Raw genomic sequence first — 18,498 nt, forward strand, 5'->3', positions numbered from 1 at the left:
TGCAGCAGCAGCCGCTGCTGCTGCAGCGGCAGCAACTTGCAGCTCCCCAAGAGGAGCATAGAATTGAAGACCTCCTCCCCCAAAGGGAGAATCATAAAAGGGCCCCACAGATGTGCTGCTGCAGCACAACACATAAGAATATATCTGCAGCAGCAGCGGCAGCAGCAGCAGAGGGTAGGGGCCCCTCATGACGTGAGGGGCCCCTGGAAAACCTGCACAGTGTAATTTTAGATTGCTGATGTCTTATTTGTTGCTATTGTTGCGGCTGCTGCTGCTGCTGTTGCTGCTGTTGCTGCTGCTGCCGCCGCTGCTGCTGCACGGTCACTAGCGCGTGTCCGTACACTCGAAACCCCCCTAGAAAAGGCAGCAGCTTCTCTCTCCCTGTTGCTGTCTTCTTTGCCTATTTATTTAACTTATTTTATTTTCTTTTTGTTTATTTAATTCTTTTTAACGGAAGAAAACCCTTTTATGCACGAGAAGGCACCGCAGGGTACCAGTAGCTGGGGGGGCCCCCCGAGATGCTCGGGAGGGCCCCCAGTATACAGCTAACAGTTTGTGCTGCAGCTGTTTTTGCCGCTTTTACAGGAGATTTATGATATTTTTACTCTATTTAATTTAATTAATTAAAAAAAGAATTAAAAAACAAATAGAATAATACAAGACAACAGGGAGGCTGCTGTTGCAGCGCAGCAACAACCCCCTGCAGATACACCTCAACAACTGCTACAGCAAACTGCTCGCTGAACTGGTGGGATCGAGGTCGGGATAGCATGGGATCGTCTGGGATCGTCCAGGATCGTATCCAGTTCAAATCATATGTCCAGCTACAGTAAGTTCCCTCGCGTGGGGCCCCTCACGAAACCCTGGGATCGTCTGGGATCGTCTAGGATCATCTGGGATCGACTGGGATCGTCTGGGATCGCCTGGGATCGTGTAAAAAAAGCATCTGCTAACAACATCCAGGTGTCTACTTTATGCAGTATAGGCACAACAGGAGAGACGCCAAGCAAAAAGGGGATTTGGCTAGGTTCTCCACTGCACGGGATCGTCTGGGATCGTTGGGATCGTCTGGGATCGACTGGGGATCGGATCCTAGCTCGATTCCTAAGTATCCTAGGTCCATCTATCCTGTTATCTTCGGGATCGTGTGTGCGGGATCGTGTCTGGGAGTCCGGTGGGATCGCCTCTAGCATCGTGCACGGGATCGTACACGGGACCGTGCACAGGATCGTGCGTGGGATCGTGTCCGGGATCGTGTCTGGGATCGTGAGTGGGATCGTGTCTGGGATCGTGTGGGGTGCTAGGAGTTGTTCAAAAGACAACACGGATGTTTATTTGTTTCTCTTTTTTTTTCTTTGTACCTTAAAACTGTATTTGCTGCTGCTGCAGCTGTGCGGCAGCAGCTGCTGCTGCTGCAACTGTGCAGCAGCAGCAAGTCGGGAACAAACGGATAAAACAATCAGCAGCAAATCCCCTACAGCAACAGGGGGTATTACAACGAGCAGCAGCAGACTGCTGCTGCTGCTGTTGCTTCTCTCGCTGCAGTCCCTGCTGCACTTAGTGTCAGGTGGCTGTGGCTTGCTGTTGCTGCTGCTGCTGCTGCTGCCTATCCTGCTGCTGTTGCATCTGTCCCTGTAACAGCATCTCCTGTGTACGCATTTGCTGCTCTTTCTTCTCACGTTGCAGCAGCATCTGCTGCTGCTGCTGCACCAGCTGCTGCAGCGGGACAGGCTGCTCATCCTCTAGCATAGCAGCAGCAGGAGGAGGCAGCAGCAGCCGCAGCGCCCGCCATCCCCTCCCCTTAGGCAGCAGCTCCCAGGCGAACTGCTGCAGCAGCAGCATAGGCCTTAGGTGCAGCAGCAGCATTGCTGGAGCAGCAGACAGCAGCAGCAGTTCTCGCAACCGCTGCTGCTTCTGCTGCTGCGGTGTCTGTGTTGCTGGTGCAGCATACTCTACTAGCTGCTGCAGCAGCAACGAGCCTGCTGCTACCTTTAGCAGCAACTTCGGGTGTACCTGCACCTGCAGCAGCAGAAGCCGCTGCAGATACTCCTTGAGTGTTCTTGGCTGTGGAGGAAAATACTCTACGAGCTCCTCTTCTTGCTCCTGCTGCTGCTGCTCCTGCTGCTGCTCCTCCTGCTGCTGCTGCTGCAGTTCAAGACCTTCCTGCAGTGTCTGTACAGCAGCATTCAACTCCTCGCTGCTCTGCAGCGGAGCATCGGAGCCACCAAAGGCAGCACGATGAACAGCAGCAGCAGCAGGATGCTGCTGCAGTCCTGCTGCTGCTGCTGCTCCTGCTGCACTATCCTCACCACCCGCTGCTGCTGCTGCTGCTGCTAGGATTTCAGCTTCCCTCTGCAGCAGCGCAGCAACACGGCCTGCTGCACCACTGGCTGCCGTGTAGGCAGCAATTGCCTCCGCTGCTGAGCAGGAATCGCTGCTGCTGCTGTTGCTGCTGCTGCTGCTGCTGCCTTCCTCAGTATCCGCATCTGCTGCTGCAGGAGGCACTGCTGTATCCCAAATGAGAGTAAGAGTCTGCTGCTGCGGCTCCGCAGCAGCAGCAGCAGCAGCAGATGCAGGAGCTGCTGCTGGTGGTTCTTCCTGCTGCAGCAGCTGCTGCAGTGTTTCCTCCGCAGACACCAGACGGCCCCTGTGCAACAGCCGCAGCAGCAGCAACGGTGGCGGCGGCTGCAGTTGCTGCTGCAGCAGCAAGGCCACGTCCTTAACTGCGGCAGCAGCAGGAAGCAGCAACTCCCATCGCCTGTCAAGACACTTGACTCCTGTTGCAGTTACCACGGATACACGAACCTTCCTGCTGCTGTTGCTGCTGCTGCTGCTGCTGCTGCTGCACCTGCTGCTGCTTGTGCTGCCGCCGCGTACCTGCAGCAATCTGCTACTAGTCCCTCCTATCGTGGCTGCTCTGCAGCGGGAATCGGAAGGACGCAGCAGAGATCCTTCAGGGGCAGCAGCAACTGCTGCTGCTGTTGCTGCAGGTGTGGCTGCTGCTGCTGCTGTGGAGCAGCGCGGGCTGTCGCGAGCTATATGAATACACACAACAGGACTCGGTACAAGCAGCAGCAGCAACAACAACAGCAGCAGCAGCTTCCGCTGCTGCTGCTGCTGGTGGCTGTAACGCCAGGACTTCACATGCGGTGTTGTTGCAGCGGCCGCTGCAGAGCGGGCAGGGACAGCAGCAGCAGCAACTGCTGCTCCTCCTCCTGCTCCTGCTGCAGCAGGAGGGGCCGGTCTACAAGGCCCTCTTGGTATGATGGGGCCTGCATGCATCTGTTGCAGTTGGGGCTGTATGGTGTCTGTACTGTTGCTGCTGCTGCTGTTGCTGCTGCAGTTTCTGCTGTTGCTGCAGCAGCAGCCGCTGCTGCTGCTGCGTTGGAGGCTCTGCTGCTGCTGCTGCTGCTGGAATAGGCCTGTCCAGCAAGGGAGAAGCCCCAACAACATGCATGCAGAACAGCAGGGAAAGTGTGCGAAGACAGCAGCAGGAGCAGCAGCAACTGCTGCGGTGATGTCAGACTGTTGCTGCAGCTGCAACTCCTGCTGCTGGTGTTGCTGCCAGTACTGCTGCTGCCTCTTCTGCTGCTGCGGCCCTGCTGGTGTTGCTGCCGCTGCTGCTGCTGCTGCTGCTGCTGGGAGGGTAAAAGAAGACAACGGTTATATATAATACCTACAGACAGGCATCAAGGCAGCAAGTTGTGAATTTAAAAGTGCTGCTGGTGTTGATGCTGCTGCTTGTTGCTACTGCTGCTGAGGTCCTCTAACCAGCAGCGACCGAGACGTGCAGCAGCAGGAGCAGGAGCAGCAGCAGCTGCTGCTGCTGCTGTTGCTGCTGCTGACACTCATGCTGCTCCTCCTGCAGCAGCCTTCAGGTTTTGCTGCTTTTGTGTGTCATTTAGACACATAATTACTCTATAAAAGCATAAGATCGCCGGAAGTACCAATCACGCGGTCGTAGGCTGCTGCAGCTGCTGCTGCTGCTGCTGCAACTGCTGCTGCTGCAGTCGTCAGCATTGCAAGGCAGCAGCAGCCACAGCAACAGCAACAGCAACACATGCAGCAGCACATATAGCTGCGGAAAATGCAGTCTAGAAGTAAACCTTTCTATTCATCGTTGCCCGAGCTATCAGCAGCAGCAGCAGCAGCGGCAGCAGCAGCAGCACCACCACCTGCTGCAAGCTAACCGGTGCTGCAGCAGCAGCAATTTCTTCCCTTATTCTGCTGCCTTTTGTCATCAGGCCCCTTAAGAAGGCGCAGCAGCAAAGATAGCAGCAGCGTACCTGTCCATTTGCCTGCTGCAGTCAGCAGTAGCAGCAGCAGCAGCAGCAGGAGCAGTAGCTGCAGTTGCAGCAACTGCACAAGGAACACCAGCAACTGCCACAGCAGCTGCAGCTGCAGCAGCAGCTCTAGCAGCAGCTGCTGCTGCTGCACCTGCTGCTGCTGCAACACCGCAACTGCCCGTATTCCTTAAAGATCTACCAGATCTGTGCGGCCTGCCTAAGCAGCAACAGCAACGGTAGCAGCAGGAACAACAGCAGCAGGAACAACAGCAGCAGCATCAACAGCAGCAGCAGCAACACCAGCAGCAGCTCGAGTTACTCAGCTTCTTCCTAGTATTGCTGCTCCCATAGGAGCAATTGCTCGCTGGATCTGCTGCTCGGTCAGCAGGAACGACTGCAGCAGCTGCTGCTGCAGCAACCGGAGGAAACAGCAGCAGCAAAAACAGCAGCAGGATCAGGTGCAGCGGGTATCTGGCAGAAGCAACATTTTCTTTTGCTGCAGCAGCAGCAACAGCAGCAGCATCAGTTAAAGTGTTTGTATATCGCAGCAGCTGCTGCAGCAGATACAGCATCCTTCCTGCTTACATCTGGCTGCAGGTAAGTAGGCCCCAACCGCATCAGCAGCAGCAGTCCTGCTGCTGCTGCTGCTGCTGCTGTTGCTGCTGCTGCTGCTAGGCCTGCAGAAGAAATGGGTTGTTTAAAGTGCTGCAAGGCGGGGGCCGCTAAGGGTAAGGAGCCCTTAGAGGCTGCTGCGGGAGCTCAGCAGGAGGAGCAGCAGCAGCAGCAGCAGCATAAGCAGCAGCAAGAGGATGGCAGCCCAGTAGAATTGGAACAATCAGCAGCAGCAGCAGCAGCAGCAGATGGTTCCTTGTCATTGGGTGGTTATGGGTCACCTGAAGCAGCAGCAGCAGCAACAAATGGCGCAGCAGCAAATGCTGCTCCATCAACAGCACTGCCTATGGAGACCCCAGAGGAGCAGCAGCAGCAGAAGCAGCAGCAGCTGCAGCAGGAGTCTCCTCAATTGCAGGGTCAGAAACAGCAGGAACAGCAGCAGCAGGAGCAGCAGCTGGATCCTGCAGCAGCAGCAGCAACAGCAGCAGCAGATGATGACGCTGAATTTGCTTCAGCAGTAGAGGGCCCCTCTCCTCCGCAGAATACATCATCTCCTGTTGCTGCTGGGGAGCAGCGGACGCGGCAGCTGCTGCAGCAACGAGTGCAGCAGCAACAGCAGCAACAGCAGCAGCAGCTGCAGCAGGGAGGAGAGACAACCCCTCGTAAAGATGTATCAGCAGCAGAAGCAGCAGATGCCCTTCCTCCATCGTCAGGCGTACCATCATCATCGCCATCAGCAGCAGCAGCAGGAGCACCATCAGGTGCAGCAGCAACAACAGCAGTAGCACCAGCAGGAGGTGAGGGTTTCTCCTCTACATTTACACGAATTGTGCAGCAAACCCTCGAGGATCCAGGGGGTATATGGAGTCGTCTTATTACCTGCTTAACTCCTGCAGGTGGGGGCCCCACGACACCAGATGGGCAGCAAGGGGGCCCCCAGGGGGCCCCCATACTGGCCAACAGAGGGGCCGCACCCATTGGGGGGGCCCCTGTTGCAGGGGGGTCCCATGGGGCCGTAGGGCCCCCAGCTATTCTTAATAATGATCAGGGTCCTTCTGATGGGGGAGAAGAGGATGAATTAGATATAAAACAGTATAAGGACCCTGTTGAGCGGAAACCATCAGCAGCAGCAGCTCTTGCTGTTGCTGCTGTTGCTGCAGCAGATGCAGCAGCAGCAGGGACGAAGGCAGCGGAAGCAGCACATACGGAGGCAGCAGCAGATGTGCGTCCTTCATCAGCTTATCCTCTGTCATCTACATCTGTAGGGGATGATGATATTCCTGGTTCGGCAGCAGCAGCTGCTGCTGCTGCTGCAGCTGCTGCTGCTGCTGCTGCAGACGAAGCAACATTAGCAGCTTTGCGGGTGCAGCACCAGCAAGAGAGAGCAGCAGCATCGGGTTATATGACGAATGGGGACAGCAGCGCTGACAGTGCGATGGCAGCAGCAGCATCAGCCGCCGCAGCAGCAGCAGCAGGTGCTCGTGCAGCAGCAGCAGGTGCTGCATCAGCAGCGGAGGCATGTAGCAGCGTTGCTGCTGCTGCTCTCCACAGCAGCAGCAGCAGCAGCAGCGGAGGCCCCCGTGTTCCTCCACAGCGCAGCAAGACTGTATTAGAGCAAATATTATTAAAGAAATGGAGGAAATTGCAGCACTATATAGAGGAGGAGTTACTATTCAAGGCTTATCAGTACTTGCTGCTGCTGGAGCAGCAACTTGAGCAGCAAATTGAACAGCAGCAGCAGCAACAGCAACAGGAATCAGAGGTTCTGCTGCAGCTACTAAAAAAATATCAAGAACAATTAAGAAATGATACAAATATAAATAATCTTCGTAAGAAAATAAATATTGCGCATGCAATGTTGGATCAGTTCCATCTATCGCAATTAAAGGCAATATGCGAGGATCCTCGTCTATCTTTTGCTGAATCTATAAGTACATTAACTCATTATCACCATCAGCAGCAGCAGCAACAGCAGCAGCAGCAGCAGAGGGAGAGAGAGCTGCAACAACATAGTAGTTATGGTACTGTTGGGTCGCATGCAGCAGGAGGTTCAAGTAGTGTTAGGGAGCAGCAGCAACAACAGGTTATAAAGAATCGTTTATCTTGTGGTGGTGTTGAGGGCAGCAGCAGCAGTGCAGCAGCAGCAGGAGCAGCAGCAGCAGATGGTTATATTACAGGAGGAGCAGGATCACCTGTTCCTGCAGCTACATGTGTAGGACGTAGTGGTAGTAATGGAGGCAGCAGCAGCAGCAGCTTCCCTGAGAGGAAAATAAGTACTACTAAATTAAAAACAGGACTAAGAAATATGGGCAGAAAAATGTCATTAACAAGAAGAGGAAGCAGCAGCAGAAGAAGCAGCAATAAAAAAGGATTAGCATTCAAGAGTTCGTCTGATGAAGAAGGATGGATCAGGGAAAGAGGTAAATTATTCTTCTTATTCTTATTCTTCTTTTTTCTCCTTTTATTATTCTTCTTCTTTTGTATCCTTTTTATTCTTCTTTTTTTTTCTCCTTTTTTCCTGTTTATTTCTTCCCTACTCTTTCTTTCCTCTCTTCGTTGTTCCTCGTTTCCTTTGTCTTCCTCTTCTTCTCTCTGCCTCCTGCTTGTTGCTATAATGAAAAAAACGACTAAATAGATAAAATAAAGTAGAATAAAATAAATAAATATAAATAAATAAATAAATAAAGTGTTTTTTTTTTTCTTATTGTGTGTACAGGAAAGTATTTAGATTTATCCTATAGAGTAGAGAGGAATAACTCTGTATCTATGAAGGTTCGAGGGAAATTAACTTGTGCATTATTTGAAGTATTGGCAATATTGAATGAATCGGACTTAGCCGGAAATTGGGCTCCAATGTTTAAGCATGCAGAGAAAGTATATAGTTATAGTAGGGCATCACAATTAATTAGACAAACATTTGATTACCCTGTACTAGGTCTTAAGGAAACAATTATGTTCTCCTTTGGTGTTAATGCATTAGAGGAATGTGGTGCTGTAATTATATTTTGTCAATCACCACCAGAAGGAGAAAAAGAATTCTTAGGTAAATATATACCAGAAAAAGGAAAAATACCAAGAATACAATCTGCTGATCTTGTTTTTCTTCTTTATCCTATATCTGAGGGTAGACAAACTACATTAGAATTGTTTGGTTCTTTTCAGCATGGTATACGTTATGTACCATTAAGATTAATAACTTATTTAGTTAAGAAAATTGTTCGTGGTATGTTTGTATCTATTGCTAAACAAAGTCAACATTTTGCTACTTCTCCTTATAAGAATAGAGTTGAACAAAACCCTGAATTCTATAAATGGATACAAGATTGTATTGAGGATTTTGTTAATAACGAGCAACCAACACAATTCAGACAATTAGAGTCTATTTCTCTTTGTAGCTTTAATTATGAAGAATTTCAAGAATAAATTATTATTATTTTATTCTTCTTCTCCTTTTTTCTTCCTCTTTTTCTCCCTCTCTTTCTTCTTCTTTTTCCCTATCTTTGTTGAGGAAACCAACGAGGGATCTAAAATATTATATTATTAAGGATATTTTCTTTTTTTTTTCTTTTTTTCTCTTTTTTTTTTTCTTTTCTCCTTCCTTATTGAATAACGAATAACGAATATCTCCTTATGCAGCTTTAATTACGAAGAATTTCAAGAATAATATACAAGACCTTTTTTTCTTTCCTTTTTTTCTTTTTTTTTTCTTTTTTTTTTTTTTTTTTTCTTCTTCGCTAACAATAGGCAACCAACACAATTCTTTGCATCTTTACGAAGAAATTCACGGAGAAAATTCACAAGACCCTTTTCTTCTTTTTTTCTTCTTTTTTCTTTTCTTTTTCTTATGGATATTTTTCTTATTTATGCTGTTCGTATTATTTTTGTTTTGCTGATTGTTGGTGTTATTAGCAACAACATTCTTTATTATTATTATTCTTTCTTCTTATTCTTCATAAATTTTTCTTATTATTATTATTATTATTGCTATATTTACAATTATATTTTATTTCTTTTTTTCTTTTCTTTTACGTTTGCTGTATTAATTGCAATAATTAATATTATTCATTATAATTGCAGTTCTTTTAATTATAATTATAATTTAAATATTTATTAATATTAATAAAAATATTAATAAAAATAATATAATTAATACAAATAATAAAAATAATATTATTAATAATAGTGTTAATGATGGCACAAGAAGAGGGCATTGTGCAAAAAGGAAGAAATTACAATATAACTAAACACAATAAATAAACAAATATATAATTATTATTATAATTACTATTATTATTATTATTATAATAAATAATAATAATAATAATAGTAAATAAATAAATAATAATAGTTTGCACATTGATGTACAAAACATCGCTGTGCCCTAAACCCTAATATTCATTAAACCCTAATCTATAAACCCTTATTTAGTAAACCCTAATTAATAAACCCTAATCAATACGCACAGAGATAAACCCTAGATAGCACGGCCTGCTTATTTTATTATCCCCCTTATCTCTACAACAAATAACAAAACCCTAATTCGTTAATTCATAAACCCTAGTTCATAAACACTAATTCATAAACACTAATCCGTAAACCCTAATTCTTAAACCCTTAAGAATTCTTAAACACTAATTCGCAAACCCTAATTCGTATAAACACTAATTATTATCCGTATAAACACTAATTAATAAACACTTATTCGTTATGCCCAATTCTTATTCTTTCTTTATGCATGTAATGAATGTTTAGGGTGTACGTACACCCGAGTGTCTCCATAAATGAGGAGGCAAGGGGCCCTTTTATAGGCCCAACAGTTGCATGCATAGCAGCAGCAGAGCAGCAGCAAAAGCAGCAGCAGCAGCAGCAGGTGTGTTCTACTGGGACAGCTGCTGCAGTCTCTGCTGCTGCATTTGCTTCAGCTGCAAATGCTGCTTAATGAACATTTGCTGCTGCTGCTAACATCTTGCTGCTGCTGCAGCATTTGCTGCGTGGTATATTTGGGTGCTGTTTTGGATCATTAAGTTATACAAGCTTCTTTTGCTGCTGTTGCTGCTGTTGCTGCTGCTGCTGCTGCTGCTGTTGCAGTAGCAGGAAACCAAACAGTAGGAGACACTTAGATATGAATTTAGAGGGAGGGAAAAGAGACGGAGGGATAGACAGAGAAAGAGACAGCTGAGGAGACAGTAGGAGACACCTGCAGATACACCTGGAGGAAGGAGACAATTGGATAAGTAAAAAGGAGACACAAAAGGTAACTGTAGAGACACCCGGAGGGGCAACGTATGCACCCAACACACCGGAGGAGACACCTGAAGCTGAGGATACACCTGGGGAGATACCTGGAGCTGAAGAGACACCTGAGGGGACACTAGGAAGGAGAGACAGCAGAGGAGAAGGGAATTGGAGGAGGCGGGCACTGCAGCAGACTGGAGGATATACAAAAGGAGACAAAAAAGGAGACAGTTGCTGCCCTGTTGCATGCAGGCCTGCCTAAGGGGCGGGCAGATAAACAAATTAGATATACATAAATAAATATAAATAATAATTCTTTATATTAATATAATTTATATATCTTGTCTTGCAAGCCAAACCCTAAACCCTCAATCAGCCCTCCTTAATGAGGGGCGTGACGCAATGTAGCCGAAGGGTCGCCTTCTAGGGTTTAGGGTTTAGGGTTTACGGTTCCGTCTGGGAGGATGGAGCTGTAAACAGCTACAGCTAGCTACAGCTAGCTACAGGTAGCTGCAGGTAGCTAGAGGTATCAATGCAGCTAGTTAGGCACCGCTGTGAGGTTCACAGCTAGCTACAGATAGCTACAGCTAGCTACGGCACATAACTGTAGGTAGCTTCTGCTAGCCATGGCCGTAAACACCAGCTAGCTACGCCCAGATGCAGCTCTATGCTGCAGCTAGCTACAGCTAGCTACTGCTAGCTGCGGCTAGGCGGACAGGACAGGGCAGCAAAGAGCTAAGCCCTCGAAGAATAGGAAGAAGAGACCGAGGCAGCACACGCTTGCCAACCGCAACGTAGCGCAGCATGCAGCAGCAGAAGCAGCAGCAGAGGCAGCAGCAAACGCAGCAATAGAAGAAAGAACTACTGTCCTGATCTCCCTCCTGACCCGCAGAAGGAGTCCCTCAAGTGCTCGCAGCAGCAGCAGCAGCAGCAGTTCCTGACAGCAGTAGCAGCACCAGTAGAAGAACCAGCAACAGCAGCTTCAGCAGAAACAGCAGCAGCAGCAGCAGCATCATCATTTATGATCTTGCTCCTCCAACCCCCAAAAGCAGCAGCCGACTCGAGAGGAGCCTTGAGCTGAAGGCAGCAACAGTCTGCTGCTGCTGCTGCAATTTGCTGCTGCATTAGTTTGCTGCAGCAGTAGTTTACTGCAATTATGCAGCGAGATTGGATATTTGGACCTTTGTAGTGCCCAATGTATCGTGTTTCAGGAGCAGCAGCAGCAACAGCTGCTGCTGCTGCTGGTGGTGAGCCGTTCGGGCAGGCGCTGCTGCTTTTTCTTCCACTTCCTTATTCTCCATATTTAGCATTGCAAGTTTGCATGCAATAAAAGCCCCAAAACGAAAAGAGCAGCAGCATCTCGGCAAAAGCTACTTTGGCTTGTAGACAAGAGGCAGCAAAGCGAAAACCCTAAACCCTAAACACTAGGGGTGAAGTAGCCAATCTTCTCTATAACCTCAACAGTGACAAGCCTTCGGCCTACTCTGTAAATATCATCGAGGAAGTAAAGACCACCATATAGCAGCTGCAACACCTGCAACAGCTGCAGCAACAGCTGTTGCTGCCGCCGGTGTTGCTCTTGCTGCTGTTGTTGTTGCATTGACGACGTCCTGCCTTCGAGGGAGTAAATGGAGGAGACTAAAAGGATAACTTAATTGATGTTTTAAAGGAAAATGTAAATAAATAAAGTATGATTAATAATAATACACCAAGCAGTAAACAGTGAGACAGAACAGCCGCGAGATGCTCCTTAGGACCAGCAGCCCCGTGAGCTCGGGGTCCTGCTGCTGCTGCGGCTGCTGCGGCTGCTCTTGTGGCTGGACAAATTGCAGCTTCTTAGTCTCTCTACATTTCAGTCACTGCGGCAGCGACAGCAGCGGCAGCAGCAGCAGCAGCCTCTCGTTGATCTCACGCGCCCGGGGGTTAGGCCTCCTCCCAGCAGCAGCAGCAGCAGCAGCAGCAGCAGTAGGACGAGGTTGCTTTCCTACAAGTTACAGCAGCAGCAGAAGAACAAACAGCATTTTATCTTGTTGCGGAAGAGGAGCTCCCCGTTAACGGCGAGCAAGCAGTTCCCGTTGCAGTCTTCGCAGAAGGGTTCGTTTTAGCAGCAACAGCAGCAACGTTAACAGGAAAAGCAACACCAACAGCTGCAACAACAACAGCAGCAGCAATACATCAGCAGCAACAACAACAACACCAGCAGCAACAGCAGCAGGTCGTAGGGTTACCCGCAGTAGAGGCAGCTGCAGCGCTGCTGAGCAAACGCATGGGGTGAATCGAATACATGCACAGCTGCTGCTGCTGTTGCAGCAGTTGCAGCAGCTGTGGTAGCAGCAGCAACAGCAACAGCAACAGCAACAGCAGCAGCGGCACAGATGTCACTTGACAGCCCCACAGGGCCTGGTGCATCTGTGGATGCAGAAGCCCCATCTAAGGAGGCCATCGACGCTCTTCAGGTAATATAGGCAGTTGTTTCTTAAACCGCTGCTGCTGCTCTTCCTGATGCTGCCGTGTCTGTTCGCATGCTGCTGCTGTGTTCGTTGGATTGCTGCTGCCGCCGCCGGAGCTGTTGTTCTGGCCGGTGGTGCATTTGCGGTGTCTTGCTGCCTGAGTTGTCGCTTATTGCTGCGGATGTCTTGGTATTGCTGTTGTTCCGCTCCTCCTGCTGCTGTTGGTGCATTCTCGCCACAATCTTCCAGCTGTTGTACTTTTTATGCTGCTGTAACTCCGTTTTTGCTGCTGCCGGTGCTACGTTCCTGCTGTTGCAGTTGCTGTGTTCGTGCTGTTGTTGCTGCGTTCCAGCTGCTTCTGTTATTGTTTTGCCGTATCGCGTGAAGGGCTTGTAGGGAATCAAAAAACAGCCACATCTTCTGCATGCTGCTGTTGCTGCTGCTGCTGCTGCGGTGTACAGCTGGAGGTGGCTCGGCTGCGGGAGGAGAAGCGCTTGGCTGGGGAAATATTCTCCGAGACAATTTGCAGTTATGAGGAGGAGGTGCGCCAGCTCAAAGAAGCTCTTGCTGCGGTGCAGCAGCAGCAGCAGAAAGGGTTGCCTGCTGGAGCAGCAGCGGCAGCAGCGACAGCAACGGCAGCAGCACAGACACGTGGATTCTGTGGGCGTCTACTGCAGCAAAAGACTGCGACAGAATTAGCATCTGAGACACTAGTAGCAGCGGATAGCTCAGCTGCTGCTGCTGCAGCATCGATAGCAGCGGAATCAGCAGGAGCTGCAGCTCCTGCGGAGCGCCTCGCATGCCTCCAGAAGCAACAGCAGCAGGAGGCACAGGGCCCCCAAGGTAAAGATATTGCATCCTTATGCAGCAAGGGAGGCTCCTTAGGGTATTCCACAGTAACTTCCCTGGGGGGATCCCTGGGGGGGTCCCTGGGGGGGCCCCTAAACAAATCCAACTTTATTCGTCTTGGGTCTTTACCTGATAGCCACGGCGTCTGTGGGGCCCACCGGGGGGTCCCTGGCTTTTTCTCAAGGAAACAGACATCAGAGACACTCGACGGGGTACAAGAGATGTTGTTTCTGCTGATGCAATTCGCGAGTGCTGCTGCTCCTGTTGTTCCTCTTGTTGCTTTGTTTGAGGTGCGGAGATGCTGATGCTGCTGCTGCGTGTTGAGGTCTGCCTCGTTGCTGCTTCTTTTGGTGCTGCTGCAGCAGAAATCCTTGGAGCGAGATCATCCTCGGAGCGGAGTCGCAGCCCTTCCGCGGCTGACAGGTGCACGGTCATGGAAAACGCTTCTTTTTAGCAAGGTGCTTATTAGGGTTTAGGGTTTAGGGTATAGAACGGGGGACATTTTCGCTGGTATTTCGATGAGCATCTCATGGGTTCTTGTCTTTGGATATCGATTCGATTCTTAGGGCTTAGGGTTTAGTGTCTAGGGTTTACTGTTTAGGGTTTAGGGTTTACGATTTAGCGTTTACAGTTTAGGGTTTGCTTACAGGAACGCTTTGGCAGCGGCAAGGCCCTCTTCCCTGGAGCGGATTCACATCAGTCTTCAGGTGTATCTTATTGGCGCTACGGCAGGGCTCGTCGGCCCTGCAGTCCCCCTCAGGGGGGCCCCCCCCATGGGGCGCCTCTGTCAGCAGTCTGGGTGGATAGACTGCTGCCTGAGTGGGACCGACAGAAGGAAACTGCGGTTTTTGAAGAAATGCTGAGGAAGGGAGTTCCTCATGATGTTCGAGGAGAAGTATGGAAGCGGGTACGCCTGTATGCCTGCATGCATGGATGATGCATGCATGATGCATGCATGCGGGGGGTCAGAGAAGGTGTTATGTCAGGCATAGAGGGGCTGGCTTTGCGTGGGGCTGCATGCTTGCAGACACAGTCGTGCGTGCATGCACGGGTTAGCTGCATGCGTGGGCTGCGAGGCTATCCCTTCAGCATGAGCTGTCGGTTGCTGGGCGTGTCCACTGCTCCTGCTGCTGTTTCTGCTGCAGGCTGTAGGAGATCAGCTGCGTATGAGTCCTCAGTACTACGAGTTGCTGCGGGCAAGGATGGGACTGGCGCGGCGGCAGCTGCTGCGGACAAACGCAAAATATAGAGAGAGAATCGAGTGCTTCAGGGGCCCTATGGAGGAGGTAGAAGCAGCAGCAGCAGTGGCAGCAGCAGCAGCAGACCCAGCCGTAACGCAGGGGGACCCCCCATCCGCAACAGCAGAGCCGGTGAAGGGGCGGTTTGTTGTATGCAGCTTGTGTGGGGCCACCACAGAGCTCAGAGACGCTGCCACGGCCGACAACAGCAACAACAACAACAACAGCAGAAGCAGTGATTCCTTTGTGTGGGAGGAGGAGATCTTTAGTTCCTTCTTGGCGATATCTGCGGATCTGCACCGCACCCTCCCTCGTCTTGGGGTCTTCAGCTCGAGAGGGTCAACAGAAGATAAATCCAAGACAAACACGGAGGTTTCAGTGGCAGCAACAGCAGAAGCAGCAATAGCAGCAGGAGCAGCGGCACCGGCTGTCGATGGCTCCTCAGGCACGTTGGAGACGCCTGTGCGACCTCAGACTGGCGACAGTGAAGCAGCAGCTGCTGCTGCAGAAGTCCCCGCTGGCGCTGATAACAGCAGCAATAACGGCAGCAATAGGAGCATGGACAAAGCATGTGCTGAGTCAAATTCAACTTGTGTCTCTCCTCGTCAGGAGTCTGTGTCGGGGGGCCCCCTCCCTTCCCCAAGTGGCGAAACCTCTTCTTTGTGTTCAAACCCAACGAGGGGCCCCCGAGATCCTCCTCTCCCTCCATCTTCTATTGGAGAGGGACCTCCATCGCGGGAAGGGGGCCCTGAGCCGCGTGCAAAAGGGGATCCATCTGGTGGGCCCCCCGTTGGCGACGGTGCCCTGGAGACATCCGCAGGAGGGGATTCATCCAGGGGCTCCTCTGGGGGTTCATCTGGGGTCCCCTCAGGGTTGCGGCAGGCGGATTCTCAGGCAGTAGCTCCTGTGCCCTTTGGGGTGTCTGGGGGGGAGAGGATGGAGGCGTTTCTTCAGAGTCTGCTTGAGGTGTATGTGATGCTAAGGCCTGACTTGGGGTATGTGCAAGGAATGGCATTTATTGCAGCAACTCTGCTGCTGTATATGGACGAATACTCCGCCTTTGTCTGCTTCGCGAACCTCATGGTAAATAAAGATCAGGGTTTAGGTTTCGTGATCGGACAGACAGGGGGACGAAGGTTTTGGTGGAGGGTTTAGGGTTTGTTCTCTATATTATTTTGTGGATTCGTTTGCATGCAGCTGCGGCGTTCCTTGCATGCATTCTACACCTTCGACATGGGGCTGGTTGAGGTGCACTTTAGGTTGTTCGATTTGCTGCTAGAAGAAAGAGACCCCCAGTTGCTGCAGCACTTTGATGACTTGGGTATTGAAACAAACATCTTTCTTGTCGACTGGATGTACACCCTGTTTACTCGGTAACCTGCTGTTGCTGCTGCCGCTTATATCTAGTTCTGGTTGCTGCCGGTATCGCCTTCAAGCTGTGCCTTCTGGTTCTGTAGCTGCTTATGCAGCTGCTGCTGATAAGCGTATTCGTGTGGGTGTTTTGTTTGCGTGTGTCCAGCTGTCTGCCGTTCGAGTTATTGGGTCGGGTGTGGGACCTCTTCGTAATTAAGGGCGACGCCGTGTTGTTTCAGGTATTGAACAGAATAAACACCAAACCCTAAACCCCAGCGAGCGGGAGACGCAGAACCCTAAACCCAGCGATGCGGAGTGCTGAGGGTGCCTGATCAAAGACAGTGCACACCCCAGCAGCAGGCCACAGCGGTGTTGGCGCTACTGCCTCACATGATTGTCTTGCTGCTGCTGCTATTTGTGCTATAGGCTTCGCTAGCACTTGTTTTGTACTTTAGAGAGGAATTACTGCAAGGCTCTTTCGATGACTGTATGGCAATCCTTTCCCCCTCTACCACCACCCGCTTCCAGGCCATCCATGTACGCATACGAACACTAACTACAACACCAATAGCAATACAGACAGCAAGAGGAACAGCAGCATTAATTGCAGCAGCGACAGAATCGGGACAGTAGCACCAAGAGCAGGAATACTAGAAAAAACAACGCCAGCAGCCACATCAGCAGCAGCGACAGCACCAGTAGAAACAGCAATGGAGTTAACTGTTGCAGCTGCAGCTGCTAGTGCAGTTATCTAAGCCTTTGGATTAGTGTTTTGCTGCATGGTGTTGCATGCGTTGTGGTGGTGTGGTGTATGTACAGTCGGACAGATTCTTAGATCTCTTGTTCAGTGTCAAATTGACGCAAGAGCGACTCGATATTCTTTTGATGCATCTTCAAAAAACCCTAAATGGAAGGCGCAAGAAGGACAGGGGTGCCCCCGAGGGGCCCCGCAGCCGGTTGCTACTTCGGCACCTAAACAGCGAAGTCCCCGTCTCGCGTTCAACAGCAGCAGCAGCAGCGCAGGCTGCAACAGAAGCTGCAGAAGAAGCCGCTGCTGCTGCTGCTGGTGCAGCACCAAAGTGGAACAGACAGGAACAAACAGGCGGGGGCCCCGCTTGCCCCAAAGAAGGCACAGTTGGGGGGGGCCCTCGCTTGAGGAGGAGGTCCCTCACCTGGGCTGTAGTGGGCCCCCCCCCTCAAACCTAAGTAGTACGAACAGTCGCACCATGAGCATTTCCGTATAAGCTGCAGCAGCTTCCGCTGCTGCAGCGACAGCAGCAGTTGCTGCAGCAGCAGGTGCACCTACTGCTGTTGGTGTAAGGGTTTAGGGAGACAGTTGTATTGTTGCTTTTACTTGTCGAAGAAGAGGGGCACCTTCTTGGCTTTAGGGTTTTGTGCTTTGTCGCCAAGCCCCAGTAGACTCGAGAACCATCCTTGCTGCTTCTGCTGCTGCTGTTTCTCCGCTGATTCCTGCTTCAGTCCCTGCTCTTTGATAGCAGCAAGTGCCGCATTTCTTGCAGCCTCAAGTCCTTGGTGCTGCTCTTGCTGCTGCTCCTGCTCCTGCTTCTGGTTCCCGTCTTTGTGCGGCAGCAATTTGCCTCCCGATAGTCTTAAGTTCCATTCGCGTATTTCTCCTTCTTCCATTTGCACTTCTCTCCTTGCGGGCAGAAAGACAGCTCTTTCTTTAACGGGCTTTTCCCTCTCATCTAAGTATATCCAAAAGAGCCCGCCAGCAATACCCGCCACCCAAACCCCCACCTTAAAGGCAGGGGAGCCCCTCCTTAGAAGGTCCCGCCTGAGCGTCCACAGAAGGCCCATTCGTGCGGCCACTGTAAAGGCCTCGCGCGCGTTCGATTCTGGGGGGTTGTATTCTTCGTTATTTTCCTCCCCAGCGGCCTTCTTGTTAATGGTGGTTGTTGTCCCCGTATTTTTTCCTCTTACTCCGTTTTTGTTGGTACTTCTTCTTCTCCTCCTCCTCTGCCTGGAAGAATAGGAAGAGCCCCTTCTTGTGTGTACTGCGCAGCAGAAGGGCGGATCGGGACCGCCTTTCTCAGTAGAAATGGGACAAAAAGCCTACACTAACTATCAGCCCAGAGAGGCAAAACGCGCTTGTAGTTCCCTTCGTGCTGCAGCGACGGGTTCCTGGTGTGTATACAGCTAAAGTCTATCGTTGATCCTCTCCTTCAGAGAGGGCGGCACTGCAAGGGGTCGGCGGGGCACATGTACCGTAATCCTTCTTTTGCAGATTCATTGAGCTAAAATGAACAAATGCCCAGATTACAAGTGTCTTATTTGCTCTACTCTATATTCGAAAAATGCAAATATGTACAGCAGCGAGGAGGGGGTTCGCTGCTAGGCACCGGGACCGGGACCACAGCCGGGGCTAAATGTACGTACACTGCAATTGTTATAACTATAAATGACAAAATAGATGCACAAAAATCGCATATAAGAGGTAAAATGTAACTTCTGAAC

The 18,498-nt window shown here is 50.4% G+C and overlaps 4 protein-coding genes across 4 annotated transcripts; 2 read left to right on the forward strand and 2 right to left on the reverse strand.

The window, feature by feature from the left end:
- Positions 1-1,563: 1,563 nt before the first annotated feature.
- On the reverse strand, positions 1,564-4,020 carry EMWEY_00034340 (hypothetical protein, conserved; the record flags this gene model as incomplete). The annotated part of the gene is made up of 2 exons (XM_013478514.1): positions 1,564-3,035; positions 3,948-4,020. 2 exons carry the CDS (start codon positions 4,018-4,020, stop codon positions 1,564-1,566), a joined length of 1,545 nt encoding a protein of 514 aa, XP_013333968.1.
- Positions 4,021-4,974: 954 nt separating this feature from the next.
- EMWEY_00034350 (hypothetical protein, conserved) lies at positions 4,975-8,321 on the forward strand (the record flags this gene model as incomplete). Its single annotated transcript, XM_013478515.1, has 2 exons — positions 4,975-7,318; positions 7,615-8,321. 2 exons carry the CDS (start codon positions 4,975-4,977, stop codon positions 8,319-8,321), a joined length of 3,051 nt encoding a protein of 1,016 aa, XP_013333969.1.
- Positions 8,322-12,508: 4,187 nt separating this feature from the next.
- On the forward strand, positions 12,509-17,229 carry EMWEY_00034360 (TBC domain-containing protein, putative; the record flags this gene model as incomplete). The annotated part of the gene is made up of 8 exons (XM_013478516.1): positions 12,509-12,589; positions 13,045-13,722; positions 14,082-14,339; positions 14,578-15,753; positions 15,868-16,043; positions 16,190-16,262; positions 16,450-16,560; positions 16,843-17,229. The coding sequence occupies 8 exons, from the start codon at positions 12,509-12,511 to the stop codon at positions 17,227-17,229; spliced, it is 2,940 nt and encodes a 979-aa protein (XP_013333970.1).
- Positions 17,230-17,373: 144 nt separating this feature from the next.
- On the reverse strand, positions 17,374-17,841 carry EMWEY_00034370 (hypothetical protein, conserved; the record flags this gene model as incomplete). Its single annotated transcript, XM_013478517.1, has 1 exon — positions 17,374-17,841. The coding sequence occupies one exon, from the start codon at positions 17,839-17,841 to the stop codon at positions 17,374-17,376; it is 468 nt and encodes a 155-aa protein (XP_013333971.1).
- Between the last annotated feature and the right edge of the window lie 657 nt (positions 17,842-18,498).

The sequence above is a fragment of the Eimeria maxima genome, genomic scaffold (assembly GCF_000499605.1).
Source record: "Eimeria maxima Weybridge genomic scaffold, Emw_scaff468, whole genome shotgun sequence".
NCBI classification, from domain to species: Eukaryota; Apicomplexa; class Conoidasida; order Eucoccidiorida; family Eimeriidae; genus Eimeria; species Eimeria maxima.